At 47.7% G+C, this 12,851-nt stretch overlaps 1 protein-coding gene across 4 annotated transcripts in view; it reads left to right on the forward strand.

The window, feature by feature from the left end:
* Window positions 1-12,851, forward strand: part of OSBPL10 (oxysterol binding protein like 10) — a 285,409-nt gene that overhangs the window by 241,012 nt on the left and 31,546 nt on the right. For 3 of the 4 annotated variants that reach the window (XM_070575904.1, XM_070575906.1, XM_070575907.1), the window contains exon 7: window positions 9,279-9,428. The exons of the other annotated variant lie outside the window; for it this stretch is intronic. In XM_070575904.1, coding sequence (XP_070432005.1) covers window positions 9,279-9,428 — 150 coding nt within the window. The remainder of the gene's footprint in view (window positions 1-9,278; window positions 9,429-12,851) is intronic. 4 annotated transcript variants of the gene reach the window in all.

Genomic DNA, 12,851 nt, shown 5'->3' on the forward strand with positions numbered 1-12,851 from the left:
TGTCTCTATAGATTTGCCTGTTCTGAATGTCTTTTATAGGTGGCATCATATGATATGTGGTCTTTTGTGACTTGCTGTCCTTTTAATTTTAAATCTGGATTTTGTTCTTGGAAACTCAACTTTTCCCCATTTTTCTTTAGTCTTATTCATTCCTTTAAAAAAAATTTTATTGAGCACCTAGTATAAAAACCATCCTTTGTGTTGGGATTCTAGAAATGAAAAGCTGATTAGACAGGATTCCTGTCATCAGGGAGTTCTGATTAGGGTAAGCTGACAGCTGCATGGTCACCGTTCTCTGCTCCTGAGCTCCTGGCTGGCATGACTAATTGATCACAGTGTTCTTTCTCCCAGATTCTGGAGGTGGCTTCTAAGTCCATATCAACCCAGGGCTCCAAGTAGCCAGCCCAAATAGTCAGTGTTCCTCCACAGAAAGACGTTTCACATTCCTGCTCCATCAGGAAAGCAGGGGTGCAGTTGCATAAGTACAATTCGATAAGTGCCAAATTGGGCTCATCCAAGTGCTTAGGGCTTCCTGTTAGGCTGGAGGCACCACCTCTGCCCCCGTGGAACGTGGCTGAACAAAGTCTCGAGTGGTGAGTTGGAACTTACCGGTTCTACAAAGGACTAAGAGTAAGGAGGATCTGGGCGCTCCTCCTCAAGCAGATCCCAGCTTGTTGAATGCAGAGACCATGTCTCCAGCATCCTTCTAGCTTCAGTATCTAACGTGGTGCCTTGCTAACCGTGGGCATTTGAGGCGGCTGGGGTGACAGTATCTCTTTCAGGCCTAGTGCCCGCTTACCATTCAGCCCAGTCTAACGAGGGTCTTTTATGTCTTAAACCATTGCTTTTCTTCTTAGCAGAGGCCAGGAAGGCTAGAATGGGTCTCAAAGGTGTTTCTTTCCTCCCTTTTCTGGGCCCTCTAGATAACTGGTATAGCCATGGATGGCAGGCCCATGGCACCTGTCACTCCAGACCGCAGCTGGTATTCTGGGGCCAGTTGATGGCACATGCTTTCTGAGTCACTGCCCTTTCTGCTTTGTGTTTCTCTCGTCTGGTTCCTAGATCTGCATGTGACCCTTGGCTGAGATGTTTTTTGAGTTTTCTCTGAATCCCTTCCTGGTGCAGCCGCAGATTCGGGAAGTCATGCTACCTTGTGGTCAGGACCATGGACTATTTGGGGGGTCTAGACCTCGGCAGCACCAGAGCCCTCAGTGTCCCCATTCTGGGGAGCACCTAGGAAGCATCATACAACTTGCAGAGGGATGCTGCTGGAGAGGAGGGGTACAGCACAAGGAGGAGGACGTGGGTGCTTTAATCAACGTGTCCATGGGTACCGCCACGTACCCACCGTGAAAACCGCAGGCCCCACGAGAGCAATGGCTGGTGCCTAAGCATTTCCTCTGCGTCCAGCACTGGGCTCAGTGCTTTCTGTACTTTGTCTTCCTTAGGCCTCTCTGCGGTCCTCTGAGGGTGTGGGTGGTCCAACCTCCATTTCACAGATGAGGAGACTGAGCCTGACAGGTGGAAGGTAGTGGATTCAGGAGGTGCACCCAGGACTCTCTCTGCAGCTAAAGCCCAGAGCTCTCCCTTTATCCTTCGCTGCTCCCGAAGCTGTGGTGACTGCATTCTGTGTTTTAGTGGCCTATTTCTTTTCCTTCCTGTGACTGTTAGCCTGATGCTACCGAGCTTCCTGTGAGTTTGGAAATGTGACCTGTGCTGCTTGTGCAACACCAGAATTAGGGCTGTGGTGGCCCGTGCTGCTCAACCCCATATCGCTTCCCTTTCAGGAAGCCTCGCTGAACCCCTGGCAAGGCTATTAATTCGCTGCTGGATTTGGTTTGAAAGTGCTAGACTTGCTCATTGAGATAATGTCGTAAAAGCACCTGACACTGCTGCGCTTGCTCGGCCCTTAGACCCTCCCCGTCCTGTTTGTGCCCCTCCCTTCGTCCTGGGGGCAGGCTGATGCTAAAGGAACGGCAGAGTGTGGTTCGTGGCCCCTCATTCCTGCACGCTGTAGCCAGATATCTTCGCTGCATGCTTCAAAAGCCGCCCCTGCAAAATCATTGCCGCCTCCTTCATTTGCTGCTGCTTTTTCCTTTCTCTTTTCAGTACTTTCTTTAGGTTTTCTTTGCTCCTTCTCAATTCCTTTCTTTCTCACTTTCATTGAAACAAGCAGACATGTGGAAATAAGAAAAGGACTGCTGCCCTTTCCTGTGAATGCTTCCCTCAGATGTTTTTAAAGGAGCACCTGTTGAATCCTCTTGGCATAACTGTTCCTGATGTCTTGGCTGATGACGAATGCTCCCCCCTCTCCCCTCCCCAGAAGTGACTGTCTTCTACCTTTCAGGGTGTGTTTTATTTAAAATTAACCTTTCTGCAGGTCGGCCCCTTTGCTCAGGAAGAGCATCTGTCCTTCCAGTCTGTGAGAGCCAAGTGTGGTAAATGTGTGTGTATGTGTGGTTAGAGCAAGAAAGCCAGCGCATCCACTGGGAGGCGGCAGAAGGATTGTGATGTCAGTGGCAACCAACTCAGCATCTCCAAGATGGCAGCTGGGACCAGCCTGCTGTGTGGACATGCTTGCGCTTGAACCTGTCAAGGATAAGAGCCAACTTCTCCATCAGGTTCTCCCCCACAGTGGCCGCATTGTACCTACCTCCAAATGGCAAGATAAGGTCCCCTAAACACGGTGGTGGCCTTCAAGGCATGGTGGCTCCTCATCGAGGCTAGTACATGTGACGAGCTTTCAGCAGCCGCCCTGCATCAGGGCCGAGGAGCGTCAGCTGTACAACACACTGTCCGAAGACATGTGTCCGACGTCAAGCTCTTTGGCATGACTTCTGACCCAAGGGGAGCGTCCAGCCATTCAACTGAGAGACTCTCCACTCGGCAAAGATGTCTTCTTTTTGGGGAATTAGAGACAGGCACAAAAGCGACTCTTCTGGAGGAAAAAATCCTGCCTGTGCTAAGTCTGGGAAGGACAGTAGGTCATTAGGAGCGCCACTTTACATTCTTATGACAAAACGCTGTGTGTGTGTCCTCAGGGGAAATAAGTTTTCCAAGCATGTGAGAGTGAGTGTTCTGCACTTGATAGTCATGTGATATAAGGTTCTTATTGGGGAATGAGGGACAAAAATGCCAAGTGCAATTTGCTGGACTGCTGGCCGTCTTGGTACACCCGAGGCCGTGCTGATGTTACTGACTTGTGTACCGAGTTGAATCTTGGAATGCACCTATGCGAATTATCTGACCTTGGGCTGTTAGATGGGGCTTCTTAGGAGATAAAATATTGCTAATGTGAGAAGATGCACTATGAGGATTAAGTAATGATTAGGATAATTTGGTTAAATAAGCTGTAAATATTGAAATGAAAAAAGTAGCCGGAGGTGGAAGGGACTAACTCCTTGGTTTTATGAAGTCCATAAATGTCGTCAACAACAGTAACACCGTTATCATTAGAACTGAAAAAAATTGGTTCAGTTGTTGGTCCCTGGGCACTTGTACCTCTCAGATGCTCAGACCCCCTACTCTGTCTTCCAGTATCCGCTGCCTTTCTTTATTTGTCCCTTTCATCTCCCATTTACCTACTTTTTCATGCTCTCTGGCCCCCTAACCTCTATTCATGTCTCAACTTTACACACCAGTTTTTCTAAAACCTTTCATTCTCTGGCAAACCAACTTGTCTTGAGTCTTATTCCCTTGTGAGCAAGAGGGTCCTTGCCCTGGTTGCCTTTACTGCATGTTATTGCATGCTCTGTGTAGCTGTGGCCTTGAGAAGTAGGTTACGTAGGAGGAGACAGTTCCCGGTTACTCCTGTGCCCTGTTGCTGGATGGCGTGGCGTTCTTCTCCTTTGAGGAAATCTGAGGGTGGTGCTTCTGGCCTTCTCCCTTACTCGCCTCTCCGTGACCCTCAGAATAGCAGAGGTTCTTTCTGACGTGGCTGGGTTTCCTCATTTTCCTGTAAAGACGTTCTCTGGGCAATGTTGAGTTCTTGTCGTTCCACACCCAGGCTCTTCTGTGTTGCTCAGTCTGCCCGGGGCCTCCGAGCCGAGGCCGCAGGGTGCGCGGACAGTTGCCCGGCTTTAAGAATGATGGAGCTGCAGTGTGCTCTCTGCTGGGAGAGAGTTTTTTGTGGGTTTTTTTTTGTTTTTTTTAAGGATTGGCACCTGGGCTAACAACTGTTGCCAATCTTTTTTTTTTTTCCTGCTTTATTTCCCAACCCCCCCCGGCCCCCAACATAGTTGTATATCTTAGTTGCAGGTCCTTCTAGTTGTGAGATGTGGGACGCCACCTCAACGTGGCCTGACGAGCAGTGCCATGTCCGCGCCCAGGATCTGAACCCTGGGTTGCCACAGCGGAGCCCACGAACTTAACCACTCGGCCACGGAGCCGGCCCCTGGGAGAGAGTTTGATGTGCATTCTTTAGCTGGCTTTACTTTCTGTCCTTGGTCATATAAGTTTTCTGGATAGTTGGAGAACGCTTGAACTCAGTGGGTTATATTTTTCTTTTAAAGATACTGTCTGCTTAAGAATGCCTATTCCAGGATGCTTATTTACATGGGCAAAAGATGGCTGTAGGAGCCCACTTTTTTTGATTGTTGCTAGAGTAGACCCCTGACACCTGCATGTCTGTGATTTAAGGGCTCCAGCATGGAAGAGCTCCCTGTCCAACAGTAAAAAGGCTTCTTTAAAGGTTGGGTAATGCAGCCTCTTAGGCCTCTCTCATAATGCCTCTGATCTCAGGGTGTGGCCCTTTAAGACAAGGCACTAGCTTATTAGGTATTTACATTAGAGGGGAAATTAGATCAAGCTGCTTGTACTGGCCTCTGCTCTCTGAGAGCTAGGTCTTAGATAAGGAAGGGGAGATCACTGTGAAGAAAGAGGGTAGGATGTACGCTGTCTGAGGAAGGGAGATAGGAGTGAGGCACTGGGAAGGGGGTGGGTTGGGGGCGTGGGGTAGAATGAGGCCTGCAGCAGGGAGATGAATGGGTTCTGAGGAGAAATATCTGTTTCATGGTTTTTCCTGGAACTGACCCAAACTGTAGTTAAATTCCATGTGTGTATTGAATAAAATAGATTGGAATTCCAGTTTTGCTTGGAATTTGCATTTGTGTTAAAGAATGAAGGTTTTTGTTAAAAAGAAGACATGAAACCAAGGTTCGGTGTTTCCCCTGCACTGGTGTCCCCTTGAGAAGACTGTTGAACCCACGTAATCCTAACCCGAGGCACTATTTTGCTCCTGGCTTTGGCCCTTAGCCATAGTGTCATGGACGCACTGCTCCCTACTAGGGAAGAAGATGTTCACCTACTAGAGGGGGAAGGCAGGGGCCCATCTGCGGATGCTGTGACTGTCTCTGATTAGACCACTTCCCACCCTGAGCCCAGCTCTCTTACGTGACCTCAGACCCTTTGGGCCTTGGGAGGCCTGAGGTCAGCCCAGGGGCACTGCCCTTCTAAGAATCCAAGGAAAGCATGGACTCTCTCTCTAGAAAAATGCCCAGACACACAATTTTTATATAAAATGTCCAGGGTTGTAGTAGATGTCTTGAGTGTCACTGGGGCCCAGATTAAGAACCCTTGTTCTGGGGCACAGTCACTCCTTAGCCACCAAGGAGTGTCCCTAAACCCCAGCCTGCCATGTAGCTTTTTCCTGTCCATCAAATTCACTTGTCCTTCCCCCCATTTGCTAATGGACATGAGTCACTGGATTTTCACAGCACTGTATGCCCTGAGGTGCTCATGTGGTAGAAATATTGAGTCATAATTATTGTTTTTATTAAAAACCTCATTTTTCCAAAGCCTACTTCTCTTTAAAACATATTCTAATTCCATTTTATCTTCAACTTTCCTTGCATTTTTATGGCTGGGCTGGCTCATTTGCAAAGATCTCTGGGGGACGGGAAGATCTGAAGATTCTTCTTGCTTAATTCTTATGAACTTTCTCAATGTTATAAAACCATTGCTTATTTTCAGTTTTCTTCTGAGACAGAGAAACGCTGTTCTGCCGCTTTTGATCACCTCGAGACAGTTGTCACTGCTTTACAAGCAGAAATCCAGAGGGATTTGTGGGTGTGGGCATGCAGGGGTACCCAGAAGAGAAGCAGAACTTTATGAGAGGGAGGGTGAGAATGTGGAAGGGTACTTGGGCCTGATTATAGGAAATAGACTTAGATCCAGTGACAATTATTGATATTTTGGATTTTCCATCAGAGTAGCAGAGTCAACAGACACTTGATCCAAAAATGGAAAGTTTTCTGCCTTTAAAACTCCATCAAAGGCTGGTTCTTCAAATCCTCCATTTCTTGTAGCAGTGGTGCTTTGTGGATGCCGACAGATTTGTATTTACATTGTCAACTGACCTGTTTCTGACTGAGTTGACCTGTTGCATACTCCCAAATCTCTATCCATGTGCCCCGTTCTGGACCCACAATAGAGGGTGGTCTCTCCTTTCTGCAAATGGACTGAGTTCAGTGTAGGTGCAATGGAGGGTGTCCTCTGAGACCTTCACTAACAACGTGATGAATGAAACCAGCTTTTTTTTTTCCAACCCTGATTATTTACTTGAGATTGAGTAGGAGAATTTTTTGCAAATCATACAATAAGTAAAAGGACAAATTCTCAGAAGCTGTGGGAGACAGAAATATTGCTGGATCCTTTTTTATGCTTAGGGCATCGTTTGCTAAGGATCTGTGCCAATGAGGGGGCTGTGTTGGGCTCCCCATGGCTTTTCTTCCCTTGGCAGGACTTCAGAACCCTGAGGAGTTCTGGCCACCGGTCGCCTTGGGATGAGTCAACTTCTGGGACCTGTGCACCAGCCTTAATTCTCTGTGCTGGAGCCCCTGTCTCTGAGAGGCATCGTCAGACTCAGAGGAAATGTGATGTTGACTGAAGTGGGAAGAGCTGGAGAGGTTTGTGTGCACGTTAATGTGTGTGCTTCGTATCATGTGGCAGGATCTTGCAGAAGGCTTCCTGGCTCTGAAGTCTGGACAAGCTGGTTTTAATTTTCAAGTAAGGCAGACAGCAGGAGGAGGTGTGGTCCCAGGTGGTCTGTAAACACGTCGCACTGAGCGTGGCAGTGATTGGGAAGGATGGAGATTTCCCAGTGTGCTGGCTGGTGGGCCAATGGGAAATCACATTTTCAGAAGAAAGAATCGTTCTCTGCTTCATAAAGCTTATGGCAACCTCACTTGAGCTATGGACTGGTTTGCAGTCAGTACTTTGTGAGAACAACTAATTTCAAGCAGGAATAATTGCACTCAGGACGCAGCCCCCTTTCTTGTTGAGGTGTTTAAGGACTTTGCATGCCACGCCTGCCCCCTTGGGTGCATGATGGTGGCTTGATTTGCTCTTGTCCTTTTTCCTCTCAAAGGCCCTTCCTCCCCCAGCTGCCCCTGGGTTGTGGGGAAGTCTGCTAATACAATTACCGCCCACCAGGTCACCGCAGAGAAGCAACAACAGCAACACCTGTGCCGTTGGAAGGGCTTGTGTCTGAGCTCTCTGCGTCGAGTGGCGTCTGATTGGAAATGCTCGCTCACAGTGAAATGAGACAGCCATCCACTTAACAACTTGCCTGAAATCCGGAGGAGTGGAAAGAAAGAAGGGAGAGCCAGGAGGGCGGGTGGGTAGGAAGGTGGCCCTGCTCTTCCTTGCTTTAGCCCTTCAGACTCGTGACCGCGGTGGCGTGGCTGCAGCAGGCGCTGTAACGCAGCAGATGGGGGCGTCAGGAGGAGAGGCAGAGTGGCCTCCAGGGCACTGACTGTAAGTGCCGGAGTCCAGTCCCCTCCTTCCCCAACTGCCCAGCATAGGAACAGGGCAGCCTAGAGCCGCCGTGCTTCCCTCTGTTAGTCTTCTCTGGAACAGCATGGAGCCAGGAGGCCTCAGTTATTTCAATGTATTTTACCAAAGCAACTTGCCAGTGACGTCAGATAACATACGTGACGATGAGACTAGAGAACCAGGCACACGCTGGAGGGAAACTCAACTCTGGCCTGAGGGACAGCCCCTTGGGCTTCCCTGGGGCCTCCCCAACTGTCTCTCCAGAAGTGGGGTTATTCAGAGGTGATTGAGAATCATTTGAAAAGTAAGTCTATGGCAAATGTCTAAAATGCCTACCCCTGGGGGGGACCACTGTATTTCCTCTCTGGAGCGTTGGTAAGGAATGGCCACCATGTGTATGTTAGGCCAGACAATTGCAACCACTCTGATCACTAAAATAACCTTTGCATATTGGAAGTGCCTTTAGATAAAATGGGGCGATTCTGTCTGATGAGGTTTATAAATCAGTTTTGGCATGGGCATTTGGGCAAGTCTGTGTCCTTTTATATTTAATACCTTTGAGCTCCTGCATTTCTGTATATGAAGTTCATGATGTCTGATCTGTCCTTAATAATTAGAAACAATTGCATAATGTTTTGTGCAAAGTGCTTTTGCTTACATGTAAACAAGCATCATAAGAACATGGCTAAGTGTGGAACGGTGGGATGGGGTTACTTCATTCAACACAATTCTGAGGACATCTTGACATTGTAGCCAGAGTTGTTGGTTCTTGGGTGTTGGGAAGTTTTGTGCTCAGTCATCACCCTTGCATATTTTGTTTATTAATTTGCCTGTTTTCTATATAATTTGTAAAATTGGAATCAAGCAGTTGAATTAATAAACTTGCATCAAGGAAAGCAGGGTCTCTTGGCCAGCATGAATCTCAGCAGTGTTATAAAATTTCAGAGTTTTTCCCTAATTTTCCATTTTTGTCTTCCTCCCTAAGTTAATGCCATCTTGGAGCCGTTTTTGTTTACACTTGCTGTAGTGATATTAATTGATGTGAGTAGAAATAGTCTCAGAGTAAATTTTCCCCAAAATAATTTCAGTCAGTCCCAGGGGTATCTTACTTTTACTTACAAACAGAACATTTTCCGTTAGACATAAAGTGTCCTGGGGTCTGCGAGTTAATAGGGGAATATTGTTTGGGAGTAGTCAGGATTGAGGGGGCTTGTGTACTAGAGTTAGTTTCTTAAAGGGCAGGAAGCTTTCTTGTCAGGGAGAGTCCTTAGGCCGGAAGGTTCACTCATAGATGATGGGAAGACGAGAGGGCAGTGCAGTGGCTAAAGATGGCCTGTACCCCAAAAAAGGGTCATCTTCCACCCTCTGGCCAGCAGGACTGGTCAATAGAGAAACTCTTCCTGGCAGGATCGGGCTCCTGTCATTGCTGTGCACATGGGTTCATATGCTGTGGTTCTAATTTCTGCTGGACCAGCTGGTGATTTTTACTGATGATCTTGTTTTAGCCAAACTTAGGCCCTGAATTGGTTTTGTCCGAAGATGAAAAAAGCGACACTGAAGATAAGGAAGAGACAGAATTGGGCGTCATGGAGGATCAGCGTAGTGTAATCCTTCATCTCATTTCACAGCTCAAACTTGGAATGGATTTGACCAAGGTAGGTGGGCATGTCCCGCTGGGTTGGTGGCCAGTTGTTTGGGTGCTGTCTCTGCCTCCAAGTCTTCCCTACTCGCATTCTTTTCACTGTGGGGAGACTGGGAAAGTGCGGTGAGGCCAAGGTCAGGATCGCAGTCAAGTGTGGCTATTCCAGGCATAATCTGAAAGGATAGTTTTACATAAATGCCCCTCCTCAGAGCATGAGCCTTGCATTTGATGCTCTGGAGGAGCTGGGCCTCTACCAGGGGAGGGAGAGCATCAGAAAAAACATGTAAGATGGTAAGGAAAATTCACGAAAGAATTTCTTGCTGTGTCCTAGAAAAGATTCAAGGTGACCTGTGGAGATGGATATGGCACATTGACCACAGAGAGAAAATAGGAGGAAGGAAAATGGTGGAGCCAGGAGTGAGGCCACCGTGCGCACCTGGCCATGACCTGCTGCTAGCTATATTAGCTTTAACAGCTCGTCTCCAAAGGGCAACCTTGTTGGTGACCCAGATCTTATTTTCCACACGTAAAGAAACAAACTCGATGATGGTAGATGTGCAACCGACTCTTCCTGGTGCCTTGTCAGCCAGGATTCTTCCTAAGGAACCTCATCAGGAGAGCCCCGTGTCCTAGCCACTGATGGCTAGTCGATGGACCCATATAGAGCTTCCCTTGCCTTGAGTCGGTGGCTTCATTCTGGAGGCAAGCAGGAAAAGCAGTTTTGTGTGTCACTGAGCGGTGGTGTGGTGTCATCAGGGACATTGTGGGGTGGAGGAAAGTGCTTGAACTTTGCTGTCTGGTCCACCTGGGTTCCATTTCCAGTCCTGATGCCTCCCTGGAAGGGTGGTGTGAGAATCAGAGTTTGTGTGTAGACACTTAGCCTGGTGCTGAACTCGTACTAAGTACGTCATCGTTCTTCTCCTTACGAAGTGCTGTGTTGTGTGGTGGACTGTGTGGTGCGGTAGAGGAGCAGCCATTGGGGGGGAGGGGAGAGAGACAGAGACGGAGATATGACCCATAGGGAGCGTGTGCTGGGGAATGAAGGTTCTAGATTCTGAAAGCCAGCCAGGAAAACGTGGACGTACTTGAAATGGTCAGAGCCACTGAAGGCACAGCCTGTGGAAACCATCTTGAGGGTAATTGCCTTGTTTGGCTGCAGTGAAGGGTCTGGATTCCACAAGTTCACCTCAGACTGGGCTGGAGCCCAGAGAAAAGAGAGGGCAGGGGCTGGGGGGAGAGATTCTTTGAAGAGGAAGGTGACAACATGGTGACTGGCCATTTCCAGCAGACAGAGGAGTCGGGAACCTCTATGATGACAGAAAAGCCATTTCTTTGGGATGTATTTGAATCTGTGTGTCTGATATTCTGGGAGACTGCATCACTTTAGACAAAATAGTGAGCCCTCGAGGAGGAGGCTTGACCTAGAAAGTTCCCTAACTTTGCCATTCTCCGCCCTCTGATTGGATCTCTCCGGCTCTGCCTCCCGAGCTGTGAAGACCTGCTCTACATCCTGCTGCCTTCCCTTCATGACAGTCTTCTAGCCGTGTCATTCTCATGTCTTTTTTGCTACAGGGATCATTTAAATGCATGCCTTTTTAAAAGCCATCTCTTTTATTCTTGTGCTTCTTAGAGACAGTTCAGATGGAGCTTGAGTTAAGATCTGGTGGATGGAATGTGGGTAATAACGTACACTAGTATGATCTAAAATCAACGTTCCCAGACTGGGAGTCATGACCCATTCAGTAGTTGTAAAACCAATTTAATGAGTCAGCTTATCATTTCTAAAAAATGAAATAAAACACAATAGAAAATATCAGAATGTACTGCACATGAAACTTTTATGTTAGTTCTGTTGATACATGTGTACTGGGTCACCATGTAAAACATACTGTCATTGTGGATCATATTAAAAAAACTTGTAAAACATTGATGTCGAATCATAAACGCTATAGGAGAGAGACTGCGAGGGTAACTGAAATTGTCCGAGTGAGACGTGGAGAAACACAGTAAACTACTGAGGGCGCTGTATTGTGGCGGGTTGAGTGTCTCAGAGAGAGCACATTGTGGCTCTCTTGTTTTAAAATAAAATCATAAGAACTCTGCAGCTCCTGTTCATTATTATTTTATTAGGATATGATTGCTTTGCATTTCTGGAGCCACGGTCTGTTCCTAAAAGAGCAAATGTTGCATTTATCCAATGCTCAGCTAGCTATCTGAAAGAAAAACTTTCCCAGTTAGTCCTCAGTTTATTAATTTACTTACTGTTATTCCAAAGCCAGGGGAAGGCCTAACCAGCCAAGAGACTTGTGAGAAGAAGAGGTAAACTTTTTGTTGTCCCATGAGGTTTCTGGGCTTTTGTAACCCTGTGTCATAAACAGATTGATGAAATTTTTTCTTACTGTCTCCTTTTCTCTTCTGGGCTCTTGCTCATGTCATTAAGTAAAGCTTGATGGGAGAACTTAGCCAGAATGGAGTGTCTGATGAGCAGCCATCCTAGAGACAGAACACTTTTTGACTCAAGGAGGAAGCTCTGGTCTCTCTGTAAAACGGGTAAACTGCCCCATCTTTGAGGAGGTGGCCAGTATTGACGCAGTCACAAGTCACTAGCCTGCCTGGGCACCTGATGCTGCATTTGCCTTAGTTAATTAACTGTGGTCCCCAGACAGGGCCTGTTTCATAGGCATGTGACCAATGGGGTTGCACAACACCCCATGCTCAGAAGCGCCACATGCTTGGTTTAATGTTCTGCTATTACTGTCTTGAAATTCTTAATAATTTTGAACAAGAGGACTTGTATTTTTGTTTTTCACTGGGCCCCACGGAATATGTAGCTGGTCCTGCCCCCAGAAGCACCCATGTCTGCCCTCTTTCCTCAGCCGTGGTTCCATACCCCCAAGGTGCTGGTGAATGCCTGCACTGGATAACCTGTAGCATTTCCACAAATGGTGGGTAGCCTAGAAAGGAAGAGAAGAGAGAGAGGAGGAGCCACAGAAAGATGGAGGGCCACAAAAAGGCTCTTTTAGGTTGGGACTAAAGGTTGAGTGGTGTTCATGGGAGGAATGGAAGGAAGAGCATTCCTGGCAGAGGGAACAGCATGGGCAAAGTCAGAGGGGAAGGCAGCATGATTGGAGTGGAGTGTGTGCTGGTGAGTGGCACGGTTGAACCTGGAGTGGGGTGTGGGGTTAGATCCTGCAGAGCCTTGTGGGCCCTGTGAAGGAGGGTGAGCTTGATCCTCAGGGTGATGGTGAGGAACATGCTGTGGCCGTCAGGAGATGCTGGAGTAGCTGCTGTGCTGCATCCTGGGGTCCAGGGAGAGGGGCCCACAGAATACACTGTGGAGCTTGGAAGTTTATGACCATGTTTCCTAGTTTTCAGGGAGATGAAAGGCAACAGTTAGTGATGCATGTGTTCACTCATCTCACATATATTTATGGAG

The sequence above is a fragment of the Equus przewalskii genome, chromosome 15, assembly GCF_037783145.1.
Source record: "Equus przewalskii isolate Varuska chromosome 15, EquPr2, whole genome shotgun sequence".
In the NCBI taxonomy this organism is placed as follows: domain Eukaryota; kingdom Metazoa; phylum Chordata; class Mammalia; order Perissodactyla; family Equidae; genus Equus; species Equus przewalskii.